The sequence below is a fragment of the Parasteatoda tepidariorum genome, chromosome 7 (assembly GCF_982258835.1).
Source record: "Parasteatoda tepidariorum strain Cologne lab strain chromosome 7, Ptep-v5.0, whole genome shotgun sequence".
Lineage (NCBI taxonomy): Eukaryota > Metazoa > Arthropoda > Arachnida > Araneae > Theridiidae > Parasteatoda > Parasteatoda tepidariorum.
The window spans coordinates 53,796,988-53,814,685 of record NC_141761.1 but is presented as its reverse complement, the minus strand read 5'-3'; the positions used below and the strand labels follow the sequence as shown (position 1 = coordinate 53,814,685).

Below are 17,698 nucleotides of genomic sequence, written 5' to 3'. Positions count from 1 at the left end.
TGTATAAGACGAAATCAGAAGATCGGACGATCGGACTCTTGAAGTAGAAATAATCTTTCAGCTTTTTCCGCTGAAAAATTTGTCTTTGCAACGCTGACAATTACAGTCATAAACTTGCCCAGATAGTTTTTCTAAGGTGTGGGTGTGTCACTGTAGTTCTAAACTTTTCGCAATATAATGTGACTTCAATGTGAAAGACTTTCCAAGTGAAAATTAATGTTATTTTATAATAAAACACGAAATTTTACTTCATTTTAGAGTTTTAATAGTTTATATTGCCTGAACGGCCTAGCCTGAATATTGCCTGAACGGCATTAACTAGAGTGTCACCTCTAGGCACTCTATCACTTATTATATGAAAAATAAAATGTATTGTATGAACTATAACAACCGCGATTCACACTTCCATTTATTTATGTTGACCTAAAAATATTTATAAAGCATTTTTAAAGAAATATATTTTGTCCTTGTTCCCTATATAGATGTCGTTAAAATGGATTATGATTCAAACATGATATGAGGCGGGTGGAAAAAAAATTCTTTGTAGCCTTTATTTAATGTATATTATTGTCTATTTCGGTTTTAGGCATTGCTCTCCTTTGTTTTTTATTTGTTATTAATAGCTGCTTTTGAGACGGCCATTTAACGGACAGTTTAGAGGTTTTTATAATTTTTTGGTTCAAAAGGGAGATTTATTAATATCAAGTCAAAGGATGGAAGGGTCAAAATTTCTATAAACACATACATATACTAAAAAAAAATTTAAAAAATTTTTAAGAAAAATTTTATTTTGTCCTTGTCCTTTATATAATTAGCACAGGATAAAAAGAGATAGAGCAAATAGGTTCCAAAATTTTTTTTAAAACAATCTCTTTGTGAAATACTGCAAGTCTCCATATTAAAAAAATTCCGAAAACAGATTTTGAAACAGAACATCGTTTTGAAAATAAATATTTAATTACTAATTCATTTCAGTAAAATATGAAATTATTATGATTTTATAATTTATTTATTAATTAATTTTAACTAATTTATTTTTTAATAATCCACTTTTGTAGAGATTCTCTTATATGACTGTAAAAAAAATCTAATTCGATTGCAAAAGAACTAATAAAATATTTTAGCTTAAGTACATAAATTGCTCTGATTTTACAACAAGCTAATTACATGGGAGCTTCATTACACTTTTAATTAATCAGATTTAAAAGATAGTCCAATAAATAGAAGAAAAAGTCTTTCGTCGAAAAAATTATTGCTCAAGATTTTTGTCAATGAAAATATTTATTATGTTATTAATATTTATTTTATTTTAAATTACACCTAAAAACTCCCCTTACGCTTTTCTCTTTTATTGGGGGGGGGGTGGAAAGATTTGAGGGAGAGAAATGAATTTTTATAAACAGGCAAATGAGACATTGTTTTTTCTGTGATTTTTACGCTGAGTAGAAGGAGACCAATTGCGATACAAACAGATTAATAGTTTAGAGGTTATAAAATTTTTATGTACAAAAAGTGCGAATTTTTACGTTAATTTTTTCAAGTATCTGATATTGCTATCTAAATAAATGAAACATTGTTTCTGTTAAGAACTGCCACGAGGCGGCGCTCTCATCATATAACACATTATTATTCAGTTGCCATTCAACTCTAGAACAGAGAACATGCTCTTGTTACTCAAAATGATCTTGTCAATTTTATGTTATTAAGTTGTAAATAAATGTTTATGTTTGTTACAGTCCGCTACTTTATAGCTCAATATATCACGAACACTAAACAAAAAGTGGTCATCGCCGAGCACGAAGACAGACCGAACGCTTGTGAAAATTGAGTACGAAATCGAAACGAACAATGGCTTTGGAGCAAATAACAGTATTTAACCGAAAGCGGGGTTATATACGAGGACAATTGACAAGGATTGAAAATGCACTTCAGCAAAATACTGATTTACCTGTAGACAATACGGACATCACTCAAAAATTATCAACTTTGGATAAACTTAGAACAAAGTTAGAGGATCTACGCAGCGAATGCTATTCTACTTTGTCGGATGAGGATTTGCCAGATTTTGAAGAAAGTTTAGATGGGCTGCAAATTGACCTCGAAACATGCGAGGTAAGCTTTCAAAAACTTTTAAATCCAAATTCTAATTCAAATGAAAATAGTTCGTCCTCTGGTAACTGTAAACTAAAATTACCGTCAATTAATCTTCCCGAATTTTCAGGTTTATATGTTGAATGGTTGTCATTCAAAACGCAATTTATGTCTTTAATTGACGATAACAAACAGTTGTCAGAACAACAAAAATTGTTTTACCTTCAGTCGGCACTTAAGGGTAACGCTAAACAATTAATTACGGTAAATGATACGTACAACAGTTTATTCGAAGCATTGAAAAAACGATTTGAAAATACACGGTTGCTAATTATGAGTCATATTGGTGAAATATTTAATTTTTCTAAAGTTAAATGTGAATCTGCGTCTAGTTTAAGACAGATGCTCGATAAAATTGAAAGTAATTTGCGATCATTAAAACAACTAGAATTAGAAACGAACCCTCTTTGCGAAGCAATATTAATTTATATAATTATTCAAAGAATTGATATTGACTCACGTAAATTATACGAAATGGAATTGGGTTCGGAATTACCGAGTTGGGAAAAATTTACGGAATTCTTAACTAAAAGATGTCAAGCACTAGAAAATGTAAACAGAAATTCAGGCGAATTTTAACGGGAACCAACCCCGAAATTCAAAACTCTAATGGTGAAAAACGAAAACAAAAATAATTGTTTATTAGGATGCATGGAATCCCACCCTATTTTTAGATGTAAAAAGTTTATCGATTCGAACGCAGATGATAGATTAAAATGTGTTGTAAGGAATAAATTATGCTTTAATTGTCTCGGATTTCACACTATGTCTAAATGTAAGAAAATTCATTTAAAATGTAAATCTTGTAACAAGAATCATAGTACAATGTTACACGGAGCGAACTTTTTCTTCGATAGACAAAATCAAAACAAAAATACGGGTGTGGCGCCAATGAGCAGGGAAGAAAGAAATAATTCAGTTTCGGAACAAGAAGTTACGCAATCACAAATGCAAAATGATATTTATAACAAACCGCAAGAGGCACCATGTTTATATTCTTTTAATGTAAATAAAAACGTTCTTCTTTCTACAGTGAAAGTTAAAATATTGCAATCGAACGGAAAATATTTGCATTTGACAGGGCTATGCGATTCTGGAAGTATGAAATCTCTTATTACAGAAGAGGCAGCTAATTTATTGGGTTTAAAAAGATCGCGTTGTAGGTCAAATTTAATTGGATTGAAAAATACAGTATTTCCGATCACTGAGAAGATTTATTCGCGTATAAGTAATGATGAGGAATCATTTAGTAAGGAACTCGAATTGTTAATTTTGCCAGAAATAGCCGGAAATGTTCCTTCGGAAGAAATAAATATTTCTAATTTGAATTTACCCGAAAACGTTAAGTACGCTAATCCTAATTTTTATTTACCGCAAAAAATATCGATTCTTTTAGGAGGAGACGTATTTTATGAATTGTTAAAAGGAAATCAAATTCGATTAAGGGGTAATTCTATTATTTTAATTGAAACAGTTTTCGGGTGGATGGTTACAGGTTCGATCCCCTCTACACACCCACATGATTCCAAATGTTATTTCATACAGGACAATGTTGATGAAGGGTTAAATAAATTTTGGGAATTAGAGTCAATTGGGATAGTTCCAAATGATAATACAGATGAGGAAAGTACTGCTTTAGCTCTCTTTAAAAATTCTGTAGATTACAAAGAAGGGAGGTATCAAGTTGGGCTACCATGGAAACATGATTTTAGGGAATTAAACGATAACTTAACTGTAGCCAGAGGACGGCTAGATCATTTGATTAGAAAATTTGAGAGACGCTCAGAACTGTATGAAGATTATCGTGAAATTCTGAAAGACTATGAAAATCAAGGCATCATAGAGAAGGTCCCAAAAGACAAAGTACAAACAGATAAACCGCTATTTTATCTACCATTTTCCATGGTTTACAGAGAATCAGTCAGTTCTAGTAAACGAATAGTTTTTGATGCCAGCTCACATGAAGAAGGTGAACTTTCCTTAAATGACTGTTTATACGCAGGACTTAGCCTAAACCCCCTGATATTTAACATGCTCATATTTTTTCGTTTGAATGCTGTGGTGATCTTAGCAGATATCGAAAAAGCGTTCCTTCAAATATCGTTGAATGAGACAGATCGAAATGCAGTGAGATTTCTTTTTCCAAGTTCGAACCCGGCCATAAGTGAGCAGTATGACATAAATATTTTTAGATTTTGCAGAGTTCTTTTTGGTGTCAACGCTAGTCCCTTCTTGCTTTCTGCCACAATTAAGGAACATATCAAAAAATATCAAGAGTTGCATCCCGCTACGACGAATATGCTCAATGAATGTCTATATGTCGACGACTTCATAGGAGCTCTCGACGACGTGAAATCTGCCTTTCAGATGTCGGACGAAGCCAAGAAAATTATGGCAGAAGCAAGCATGAATCTGTGTAAATGGAGTTCAAACAGCAAGGAACTAGTACAATTATGGAAAGATTGCGGGTTCGAAACCCACCCCATTCATTCGGAAGCCAATCCTACAGCCAATTTACACAAAGTTCTAGGACTGCCATGGCATGTGCATGAAGACTACATCTCTGTAGAACTGAAAGACTTGCTTAAATTCGATGGAAAAGAAAGCATTACTAAAAGAATTGTTTTAAGAACTATCGGAAAACTGTTCGACATATTGGGTTTTCTTAGTCCGTACACAATAAGACTCAAGTGTTTACTCCAAGACTTGTGGCTTAGAAAGTGTCCGTGGGATACGGAACTTCCACCAGACATTCGCCAACAATTTATTCAGTGGAGGTCTGAGTTGTCTGTCATTTCTAAATTACAAGTTCCTAGAATGATTCTAGACTCCAGTCTAGATGATGCCAAGGTACTTCAAATTCATGTATTTTCGGATGCCAGCCAAAAAGCATACGGAACAGCAGTGTACCTAAGAGTGAAGTACTGTGACAAAATCACAGTTAATCTTATAGCATCAAAGAGTCGTGTTGCTCCATTAAAGAAACTGACTCTTCCAAAACTAGAACTAATGGGTGCATTACTTGCAACCAGACTCGCCAAAGAAATAGAACAGATTGTAAAACGAAAAGGATCCCCAACAGTTCATTTTTGGACAGATTCCCAGATCGCATTGTTCTGGATCAAAGGACCTCATAATAAATGGAAACAGTTTGTTTCCAATCGAGTGAAAGAGATTCAAGCCCTTAGCAATCCTGAATCTTGGTCACACGTTCCCGGTAAACTTAACATTGCTGACATTCTTACGAGAGGAGTTAGTGCAGAAGTTCTTCTGAAAAATGAGGCCTGGTGGTCAGGTCCCGAGTTTTTAAGAAAAGATGAGATTTCAGTGTTTGAGTGCTCTAATTCCATTGCTGAAAACTCTTACCTTTCAGAGTTAAAAAAAGGTTCCTCTGTTGAAGAGGATATGTGTTTTGCTTTAACTAATCAAAATGTTATGTTTTATAATTACCTACTTAAAATTACCAATAATTTTTCTAAACTTGTTCGTATAGTTTCATATATTTTTAGATTTATCTATAACTGTAAAAATCCAAAGAACAAGGCAGGTAGGTATTTAGATTCTGAAGAATTGAACAAATCCGAAACTTTTCTCTTAAAATTTGCCCAAAGTGAATATTTAGAAGAATTGAATGCTTTAATGAAAGGTGAGAATGTGAAAGGTAAAAGTAAATTGTCTTCTCTTAATTGTTTTATTGATAAAAAGGGTCTTATACGTGTTGGAGGTCGAATTGTAAATTCAAGTGTTAATGATTGTACTAAACATCCAATTGTCCTTCCAGCAAAACATCCCTTAACCTATATGATTGTACATTATTTTCATTTGAAATATTTACATGTCGGAGCACAAACTTTATTGTACTTAATACGTCAAAAATATTGGCCTGTGAACGGCAGAAATTTGTGCAGGTTGGTAATACACAATTGTGTTACGTGCACAAAAAACAAACCAGTTTTAGAGCAACAATTAATGGGTCAGTTACCTAAAGAACGAATCGAACCTTCTCCTCCATTTACCATAACAGGTATTGATTTTTGTGGACCATTTTATATAAAATTTAAAGGACAAAGGAAAGGTGTTTTAAATAAGATATATGTTGCAATTTATGTATGTTTCTGTACTAAATCAATACATTTAGATTTTGTAAGTGACTTAACATCAACAGGGTTTATAGCTAGCTTGAAAAGATTTTTTTCTAGAAGAGGTAAGGCCTCTAAAATTTTCACTGACAATGGACGAAATTTCGTGGGTGCAGACGCTGAACTGAAACGGCTTTTCAAAATTATTAATTCACCAGATGAACCTTTGGCTCAATATTTTGCCGAGGAAAAAATTGATTGGCATTATAACCCCCCAAGATCACCAAATTTTGGAGGATTATATGAAGCCGGCGTTAAATCTTTTAAATTCCACCTAAAACGGATAGCGGGAAACTCCAATTTTACTTTGGAAGAATTCATTACAGTTTTAGCAGAGATTGAAGGAGTATTAAACTCCAGGCCATTGACTCCATTGTCAGCTGATTTCGAAAACTTTGATACCCTAACACCTGGGCATTTTCTTATTGGGAGACCCATCACTTCCATTACAGAACCCCAACTTGCAGATATCAATGAAAATAGACTCAGTAAATGGGAAAAGATTTCTAAAATTTCTCAAAAAATTTGGAGACTTTGGAAGAGAGATTATTTAAGTAATCTCCAAGAACGCCACAAATGGCAGTTCAGTAAAGATAATGTTAAAATTGGAACTTTAGTGTTGGTGAAAGAAGAGAATTTGCCAGCAACTAAATGGTTAACAGGAAGAATTGAGCAAATATTTAAGGGAAGTGATGGGAAGGTAAGAGTTGTAAATATACGTTTGCCACAAGGCAATATACTTAAAAGATCAGTACGCAACATTAGTATTTTACCTATATATTAATTCTTGTGTTAAAATTTTCATTATAATTGTAAAGTTGAAATTACGTGTATGTATATTTGATGTTTTGTATGAATATTGTCAATTTTTCATTTTATTTTATTATGTAATAAGCATTGTAATTAATAATGATTGGATTTAAACATCCAATCGGCGGGGAGTGTTAAGAACTGCCACGAGGCGGCGCTCTCATCATATAACACATTATTATTCAGTTGCCATTCAACTCTAGAACAGAGAACATGCTCTTGTTACTCAAAATGATCTTGTCAATTTTATGTTATTAAGTTGTAAATAAATGTTTATGTTTGTTACAGTCCGCTACTTTATAGCTCAATATATCACGAACACTAAACAGTTTCCTATGTATTTTTTTATGCTGAAGCGAATTGAGTTATACACAATTCAAAATAAAGAATATTTCTAAGCAGCAGGTGTTTTCATGTATAAAAATTACTACTTTTGCCATAATTTAATGCACTTTTTACTTCGTTATCTATGGACTGTTTGAATATGTGTGATACATTTTCTGATGAATTTTTTTTTACTAATGTAAATTAGATAAAATTCAAACTGATAGGATTATAAGTTTAAAAAATTATGAGAGCTTTCTTTATAATAAGTACAATTCAAAAATAGTACTTTTCATGCAAATATTTTTCTTTATTTTAAATATTTACATCTTTTGAATTGTATTTGGTCTCATTCAATTAAAAGAGAAAAAATACAGTGCCTTACTTGTCCGTATAGCAATATAAGATTCGCGAATAAATACAAGTACAAAATTGTACTTTTTGTACACGAAAAGCATATAACTTTTAAACTATTAGTTCGATCTTACTTATATATACTTCGATTCAAAAATATACAAATCGGAAGTAAACAGTTGACATCTTTCAAGTGCTCAACAATAGGCTCCCATTTTCAAGACCTGTTAGACGAGAATGAGAACAAATAAAAGTGAGACGAAATATGAAACGTAAAGTTGCCAAGGAAAAATTGAAAAATAAAGGTGAGAAGCAAGACTAGAAAAATCGCATTATCCGAGGGAGAAAGAAGAAGATTTTATTTACGACACACTAGAGCTACACAATGAGCTATTTGCAACCCTCTGGGAAAGATCCCTGAGGATGATCCGGAGATTACATACATACGTCACATCCCGTTTTACAGAGAGGACACATTTACGCAACATCCATCCTCCCGCAGATCGTAATTTTGACCTGAACGATCAATCTCTCATCCAGTACACCCAGAGGTATTGATTCGTTATGAGAACTTGGCGTACATTGTAATGCAGATATAGCAAGCACCAGTCACCATCTTGTTAGTTAAGCGATGAAAAACAGAACCACTGCTGCCGAGAGAGGCAAATCAGGGTAAATGCATTTCCACTCTCTCTGAAGAGGTCGTGAAGAACTATATGTCATTAACAAGGGAAGTAGCATTCATGTGAATAAAACAAGATTCCAGGGCATACGTTGAGCTAATGTGACTGGGGTGGAAATAATTTGGGCGCGGTCGAAATTAAAGTTCTGTCAAAAATTTCAACAATGTGCAGCAATGAGTGCTTTCTCGTATTCTTGATAACGGATAATATCTATCATGTTCTTTAAGTCTAAATTTTAGAGCTCGTCCAGTTTGTCCGATGTAGACAAGGTCTCATGCACCGACAAGGAAATTACATTAAAAAAGTTAAAAAATCATATATATATAAATTTCTGTTTGAAATTTTATTAAAAAAATGTTTGGATACGGAGCATACCTCATTTTTTTTTCTTTATTTTTCAGTTAATCTGTAGAAAATGAAAAAATTTTCATTTAAGAATTTCATGACAAAAAAAAATTTTTTTTTTTTTAATCTTATATCTATAATACCGAAATATATTTGATAATTTGCTGTTTAAAAAAGTTGTGTGACATTCTAGGAATGAAATTTGATAACATGAAAAAATTTCTAAAATCGCATTTGACTGGACCATAATCTCTGGTCACACGTTCTCTGGTTCAGGTCAAAATTACTATACGCCGATAGATGGTGTGTGAATGCGCCCCCTGTAACGGATGTGACGTATGTATGTTGTCTCCGGATCATTCTCAGAAATGTTTCACAGACCGTCGCTAATAGCCCTTTGTGCAGCTCCAGTGAGACATAAGCAAAAGAAAGAACGAACGGACCTTTATGCAGGAAAATAGGCGATCGCAACGATCGAATACGCCATCTGGGAGAAGACCGGTTCCATGCTTTTGGCCCTTCTCCTTTACTTCCCCACCGCTTTTCAGTTGAATAGGAATGTACTACGATATTTTTCCTTTTCTCAATATTTTTTGTTTTTAGTTAATAAAGAAATTTTTTTAAATTTCCATGATGCTTTCTTTTAGAACTATGTTTAATGTACTTTTCAGTTCCATATAGTTTCCCAACTTAAAAGAATTTATCTATATGAAAATCTGGACTGATCATTAAGGCACGGTTCCCAGCAGATCACCGAAGTCAAGCATCACTGGCTGCGGTCAGTGTGCGGGTGGGCGACCACTTGGATTAGTCTGCGTAGGGACCGAGGGTGTGCGGTATTGGTCCTCGTTAAACCGTTCTACCGCTAAGTGCTCGACTTCGCGTGCAGGTCATCGGGCTACCGAAGCGGGGGTGCCATCCCCTCTGAAGAGGATCAAAATTGTGATGGCATGTCTTCGGATCATCCTCAGGGATGTTCCCCAGACCGTCGCCAGTAGCCCATTGTGCAGCCCTAGTGCGACGTAAATTAACTACAACAAGACAAAAACTATTGTACTTCCTTCTTCTATGACTCTCCACACGCTACCGCTGAAAACATGTAAAGTGTTGCCATGTGTAGAGAGTCTCATCAATCACACTTCAGCATTCTTGCATGTTATTTTTCCTCCATATACAGTGAATGGCTCTTTTACAAAATAGAATTTTAGCGCAAATCCGAAAACTACGTAAGAGCATCATTACTAGCTAGTAAGGATTGAACTGTAACAAAATTACTCTGTCATAGTTAAAATTAAAAATATCTTTTGTCTCTAATTCAGTTAATTTGCAAACATTAATTTTAAGGTAGGTATGTAGGTAGGTACTTTATTTCCATTAATTTTAAACTTACTTTTAGGTATTTACCAAGCCTCATGACGCAGTTAAGATTATTTTCCGATTTTAGTTACTCTGAGGTGGCGCGCTAATTTTCATTATTGTTTAGATCGCCATTCTGTCGTGGTAATATTTTTGTTATTAAGTTGCTGTCCTATATTTACTTATAAAAATGGTTAAGCGTAAGAATAGAGTAGTATATGACTCAAGTAGCGATGACAGTGATAGTGCTGGAGAAATCAGCGATTCTGATTCATCATCTGGTGGCAAGGAAAACAATGTTGAAAACAACAAACCGGATACCACAACTCCTAAAAAAGCAGACACCACCGATTCAGAAACTTCTGAAAGTGATGATGACTGGACTGTTGATGGTAAAGGCGGTAAGAAAAAGAAAAAGGTTAAAAAACCTCCCCCAACAAAGAAACAGCAAGAGGATGTCAAAAGTTCGAGTAGTGAAGATGAGGATGAAAATCCCCGAAGCTCTGAACCCGAAGAAGGAGAAGTATCAGATTCAGATAGTGGTTCAGGTGAGGCATCAGATAGTGATGAGTTTAATGATGGATATGATGAAAATTTAATGGGTGATGAAGAAGATAAAGCTAGACTTATGCAGATGACTGAAAAGGAACGTGAACAAGAAATCTACAATCGTGTTGAAAAAAGAGAGGTTTTAAAAACCAGGTTCGAAATTGAAAAAAAGTTACGTCTTGCCAAGAAAAAGGAACAAAAAATGAAAGCTAAAAAAGAAGAGATGAAGCAAAAGATTGATGCCAGTTCTCGAAGCAAAGAAAGACGTAGGAACATTGAAGAAAAGAAGGACAAGTTGGACAAAAAAGCTCAAGCTATAAAAGATTTAAAGGAACAGAGAGAGAAAAAAAGAAAGTTGATGGAACTGCAACAACAAAAAACTGAAACTGATGAGCAGAAGGACGAAGAAGATGGTGAATCTGATAAAGATTCCGACCAGCCTGTTAAGAAACTTAAAGCGAGTGACATTTACTCAGATGATGATGATGAAGATGCAAGTGGTAATGAAAGAGATAATCAAAGTGAGGCATCATATCATTCGCGTAGTGAAGATGAAGATGATCCTTCAAGTAAGAAGTCTGAATTCATTAATACAAAAGAAGAATTATCTAAAATTAGATTATCTAGATATAAGTTAGAAAAATGGGTTCATGCTCCATTCTTTACTAAAACTGTTTCTGGTTGTTTTGTTAGAATTGGCATTGGTACAAATGATGGTCGCCCTGTTTATAGGGTTGCCGAAATCATTGATGTTGTTGAAACTGCTAAAATATATCAGTTAGGTACTACTAGAACAAACAAAGGACTGAGACTGAAACATGGTCTGCAAGATAGAGTTTTTCGTTTAGAGTTTGTTTCTAATTCTGAATTCACAGACTCCGAATTTTATAAGTGGAAAGAGACATTAATGTTAGAAAATATAGCTTTGCCAACGCAGGATGATATTAACAAAAAATTGAAAGATATACAAGTAGCTCTGAACTATCAGTATAAAGAAAAAGATGTTGAAACAATTGTAAAAGAGAAAGAGAGGTTTAAGAAAAATCCTCATAACTATGCCATGAAAAAGACTCAGGTCTTGAAAAATAAAGAAATGGCTGAAATCAATGGTGATGAGGAAGAAATTCAAAAATGGGCGGCAGAGCTAGACAGGCTTGAAGAACGAGCAAAAGAATTGGATAAAATGAGGACTAGTACGATTAGTGGTATTTCATATATAAATGTTCGTAATCGGCAGCGAAATATTATTGAAGCAGAAAAGGCTATTTTAGAAGCAGCTCTTGAGAAAGAAAGTGGAGATGATCCCTTTACAAGACGAAGATGTGCTCCAACTTTAGTAACAAAAAGCAGAGATGTGCCGATGAATTCTGCCCTGCTTCTTGAGTTAGCTAAGCAAAAGGAATTGGAGAAGAAAAGAAAGCAAGAAGAAGATGTGCAAAAGAAAAAGGAACTTGAAAACCAAAAAATGGCTAATAATTCTTCGCAAAACAATCATGATGAAGATTTATTCAGTGCCCATGATTTTGAAATTAAAATTGATCTTCAAATGCCCAACTCAATTTCAATAACTGCTCATTCAAATAGAGTGCCGTCTGCTCCTCCAGCTGCACCGAAAAGATCTTTAAATTTGGAAGAATATAAAAAAAGGAGACGGCTTATATGATATTTTTTTTATGTTCGTTAAATGTTAATGGGTTAGTTACATAATGAATGTTTTTAATTTCTTTATTTTGTTGTAGTAGAAGTTTTTTCATTGTCGTATGCAATATAAATATATTAGCACTAACTTTTTCTAAGTAAATTGTTCTGTACTATTGAAGTTCAGATTAATGTTTCCAACTTCATTGAAGTACATAATTTTAAAAATTCACTGTTTAAAAGCAGTTTTGAAAATAGCAGAGGTTTAGTAAATTTTCTTGATTGTGCAACTGTTTAGTAAATTTTCAGATTTTCAATGTATATATGAGAGTTAGACTTGTATTTTGCATCTGAAAGTAACTGCTTTGTTGAAAAATTTGTTTTTGTGTAGAGTTTTAAAAAAGTTGCCGAAATGCTGTTCGTTTTATGTTGATTAATAGCAGTTTGTTGTCATATGCCTAACTTTGTTTTCCTACTTCTTAATTTGAAAGAGAAAAAAAAAAAACTCTTTTTGGTGGAGGAGGATTTCATTAGGCTTTGCAACCACTTATTGAATGGTGAAATTTTAAAAAAAAATTTCATTTGCTTCTAAATCAACTTAATACTTTAAAAAACATAACTGAATTCTAATAATAGCTAATTCTAATATTTTTGACAGTTTGATTGATATAAGCAACAAACAATGTGTGTGTGTGTTTTTTTTTTTTTTTCCTAGCTGCTTTGTTTAAAAATTGTTTGTCTAGTCTCTTAAAAAAAAATTTACATGAAAAAAATGTTCATTCTACGCAAATCAATAACAGTTCATTGTAGTGAGTTTTGATAAAAAATAGAATTTTTTAATTTACAATGTAAAATGCTTTTTTTTGGGAGGTGATTAATTTAACAGTTGCATATGATTTTTTTTTTCAAACTGTTTTTTTTTTTATCAATTGAGAACTTTATAAAATACATATATACTGGTGATTTTTTTTTTTTTTTCAAGTTGATTTAAATAATTTTGAGTGTTTTTATTTTATCTAGTTCCATGAAGGTTCTTAGCCTTTGAAAATCTCTGATCTATTATTAACAAATTATTCACATTGAAAATAATTTTTTTTCATTTTAAATCTTTTTGAAAGTTTGTAGCTAAACTCTTTTTTTTTTTCTAAATTGTATGGTGTTAATAATTTAGGTCAATTTTGTGTTCTAACTGATATCTGTCTTTTTTTTTTTTTTTAAGAAACTTTTTTTTAATTGAAATTATATAAAATTTTTGGCATTGACAACATGATTTCGGTACTGATTTGTTCTAAATTATTAATTTATGCTCCTCTTTTTTTTTTTTTTTTTACTTTACTTTAAATACAAATGCTTGGAAATGTTTCAAGGATTGAGAAATTTTTTATAAGCACCAGCTTTTGATGATTTCAATCCTGGAAAAAATGGTCTATTGGCTTAATGTATTAACTATGAAAATTAACATACTTCTTAATATTCATATTTCAAATGCCACTTTGCATATTGAACTGTAAATAATAGAATATAATTAAGGATGGAAAAAAATTTCTTAATAATAAACCTGCTTATTATGTAAATATATATTAAATATATACCAGTCTATATTAGATGTTTTAAGTAAGGTATTCTTATAATGTAAAATATATTGTAGAAAAAATATCCATGCAAATTGTTAAAATGAAACTAAACATTTTCATTAAAAAAAATTCAACATTTCTTGAAGATGAGAGCTCTCAGAAAAAAGATTTTCTAAATATAAAGAATTTTTTTTTTTCCTTTTGCTCAAAATTATAATTTTGTATAATTAGTAATTACTGCACCATATTTTTACTTCATATAATTATTATATGTTAATATGTAAACAGTATTACATATTTTTTGTGCTTATTAATTCAATGTTTTAAATGTATCCAGTTTTTAAAAAAACTTCATGCATTTTGGTTTCATGACTATCATCCCAATTTTTGTCGGCTTAAATTAGTTTTGATGCTTCACCTGTCAAAAACTCAACCCTGGATATTTTAACTATTAATAGCGATTTTTTTTTTTTAAATATAATCAAAAAGAAACTATCAATTTATGTGAGTTTGTATGCACAAGTAAAAAAAAAAAAACCTTTTCCTTTAGTTTCTAATAATAATTTATTTTACTAGAAGATATAAAATTTAAAAAACATAGAAAAGTATACACTATTTAATCAAAATTGGGATCTGAATGTTTTCTGAATTCTTATTAGTAACTTTTACTATTATTCAATTTCAAATAATTTCAAATAATTTATGACATATTTAGTAGTGTAGATTGAAAAGGAGTACACTTTTTAAAGATAGGTATTAAAAGTTGTGCAATTTATTAACAGCGGTAATATTATTTGTTCTGACCAATGAATTTAAATTCATTCTTAATTTAAATCCAATCCATTTTTTGATCTTGATAATTTCAGCTTTGAGTCAGTTCAGAAATAATTGATTGTAGTGAATTTGTTATTTCAATTAATTTTATATCTATAATCATACATTTTTCAAGCCGGGCGAAAGTACTCTTACTAAGCAGATTTATTTTTACTAATAATAAATATATTGGAATTTCTTGTTTTTAAATATGTTTTTGAGAGATTTTTTTTTTATTTTTTAAATCCACCGCCAAAAATGTTAGTATCCACCAATTTTTAAAATTGTTTTCACTTCCTTTTATAAATTTTTCATCTTGATTCAGCCCAAAAAATAATCAATTTTATTCATGTGATCACCTAACTTGGTGTCTGTTCATTTATGTATGTGATATACAAACTGCCAATAAAGCTGAATTTTCTATGCAAACAGGATACCTACTTTTCATTGCTGTTTCTTCAACAGCATTATACCCCCAACAAATCCGCACTGAATGTTTTTACACCATGACCTGCCAATATTGCATAATTTTTTTGACTGTCTGTAATACTCAGCAATATGATGATGCTTATGAATTTAGTTTTTCTACTTTCCTTCTGTTGGTTTTATGGTAGTACTTCTGCATTTTGAGGGCTCCCGTAAATTGTAACATGTATAGCACAGCTAACTTCCAAATTTATAGTTTGCTGAAAACAATAGTCAATGTCACATGACATATTTTAACTTAATTTGTCTGATTTCCAACATAGGTTGCTCTGTGAGGCACTGTTATGTGAACCAAGCAATAGTTCGTTTTTAGTTCAATCGATTCTTTGTGCAGAAAAAAAAATGTTCACCAAAGTGTTATGAAAATAATCTAGAATTTCTTTCTGTATTTGTATTTATAAGTTGATTTTTAGTTAAACCTTAACAGCTTTGCTAACACATTTTTTTTTCCTTCTAAAAATTTGATTATCCAGTAATTCAAATGTAACAATGCATAAAACCGTAGTTACTTTTATTTATTTATCATTTTTTTTAATAATATAAAATTATGCTTATGAAAGTCATGATTTCTAAGTTTCGTTGAACAATGATTATTTGTTTGGTAATTCTTATATATATATATATATATAGGCACAGCACAGAAAATTGTTCCAAAATTAGTTCATGTTTTAAAGTTATTGATTAGAATATCTTACACTGCCATGCAATTGAACATAAGTATGTAACATAACTATGCAACATAAGTGCTTTAGAATTGTTTTTAAAAAAAGTTACTTCATAATTATTTTCTTTCTATTGTTAATGCAAAAAGTTACACTTGTGAAACAATGCTTATGAAAGTTATTATTTCTAAATTTGGTTGAACAATAATTATTTGAATGGTAATTCTCATAAGCACTGTGCAGAAAATTGTTCCAAAATTAAATCATGTTATAAAGGTATTGATTAGAATACCTTACACTGCCATGCAATCGAACATAAGTATGTAACATAAATATGCAATATAAGTGCTTTACGATAGTTTCTAAGAAAAGTGACGTGATCATAATTTTCTTTCTATTGTTTATGCTAAAAGTTCAACTTCCCAAAAAACTGATAAAATAAAACTTACTTTTGAAAAAAGACGTATGCAATAAGTATTTTATAATACAAAAATGACAAGTATATAAAAATCAAAATTGATTTTTTTATTGCACAACAGTAAAACCTTGCATAATATTACATGTTTAATGTATACTAAATTATTACATCAAGTACAATTCTTGCAAGCTAAGTCTCTTAAAATGTTTGATAAGTTCGCTTTTTTTGGTACCATTTTGTCTTTTCAAACAAAAAAATTTATTTACTGTTTCACTCTTTTGACTATTCTTTTTGAAGTGGATGCAAGTCTTTCTAAATATTTAATGCCATTTTATCCATTTATTTTCTTTTAAATTTTTGTTGCAACAACTTCATTGATTTTCATGAATTTGTGTTTTCCATAACTGATTCTTAACTACTTTTAAAAATAATCTTTGCAAGTTATGTAAATATTCCAGTAGATTAAAATTGATATAAAAAAATTTGTAAAATAATGTGTACAGAAAACAAAAAAAAAAAATTTCTCTAAATAATCAATAATGTGTATGAAATGTGTATTTATTGTTTAGCATATCTTGTAAGGCAAATAAAAGTTACTATGCAAGTTTTTATTATTGGTTTTATTACTTTCCAGGAATTATATTTTGTTCATATCAAACTTAATGCAAAGTGTGTTTATCTTTCATGTAATATGTGCTTTAGAGGCCTATTTCCTCTTGATCCTACTTAATCACCTATGACATGAAGATGGGGAGTAAAAATTCTAAATAAGCATGTAATCCTCTTTATTTAATTTTCACAAATTAACTGTATTTGGTAGTATCTTTTAATGCATGGCCATTAATGAAAGCAGATTTCAAGATATAAGGCGTGTTGTATTTTAGATTCTTTATTAATAAGTTTTTTGTTCTTAAAAGTAGTTTTATCATGTATTTTTACCTTTCTTTTTTTTATAAATATCTTTGTTTTTGTGCAATATGGGTTATAAGTATTTTTGCATCATCCAAATCTGTTTTCAGTAGTATAAACTGTATTTAAAAAATAATAAATTAAATATCACAAATGTGTAGTTTTAAAGTTATAAGGAAAATTCCATAGAAGTACTAAATATTACCAAGTGCTATTTCTTCTAATGCTGTCGAATAATTCCACATCATCAAACACCAAGCTATCATCCAAGATGGTGAGAGTAGATGACTCTTAAATGAAAATTCCTTTGAACTTTAAAACTAAGCATTATAAACTAATTGAAACAAAATATTTTAAGCACTTAACTTGCAACTGAGTTGTAAAATATAAATTTACATTATCTATTAGCTAATATTATTGGCAACGTTATAATAGAAATACAGTAGAGCGCCGATTATCTGAATGTCCAATTATCCGAACTGTGTCT

The 17,698-nt window shown here is 31.2% G+C and overlaps 2 protein-coding genes across 2 annotated transcripts; both read left to right on the top strand.

The window, feature by feature from the left end:
- The first annotated feature begins 1,848 nt into the window (after positions 1-1,848).
- LOC147807153 (uncharacterized) lies at positions 1,849-7,403 on the top strand. Its single transcript, XM_087168793.1, has 4 exons — positions 1,849-2,112; positions 3,697-5,558; positions 5,661-6,990; positions 7,389-7,403. Exons 1-4 carry the CDS (start codon positions 1,849-1,851, stop codon positions 7,401-7,403), a joined length of 3,471 nt encoding a protein of 1,156 aa, XP_087024919.1.
- A 2,796-nt stretch (positions 7,404-10,199) lies between these two features.
- Positions 10,200-16,913, top strand: LOC107443116 (RNA polymerase-associated protein RTF1 homolog). Its single transcript, XM_087167857.1, has one exon. It carries the CDS (start codon positions 10,353-10,355, stop codon positions 12,372-12,374), a length of 2,022 nt encoding a protein of 673 aa, XP_087023983.1. The 5' UTR covers positions 10,200-10,352; the 3' UTR covers positions 12,375-16,913.
- Positions 16,914-17,698: the final 785 nt, after the last annotated feature.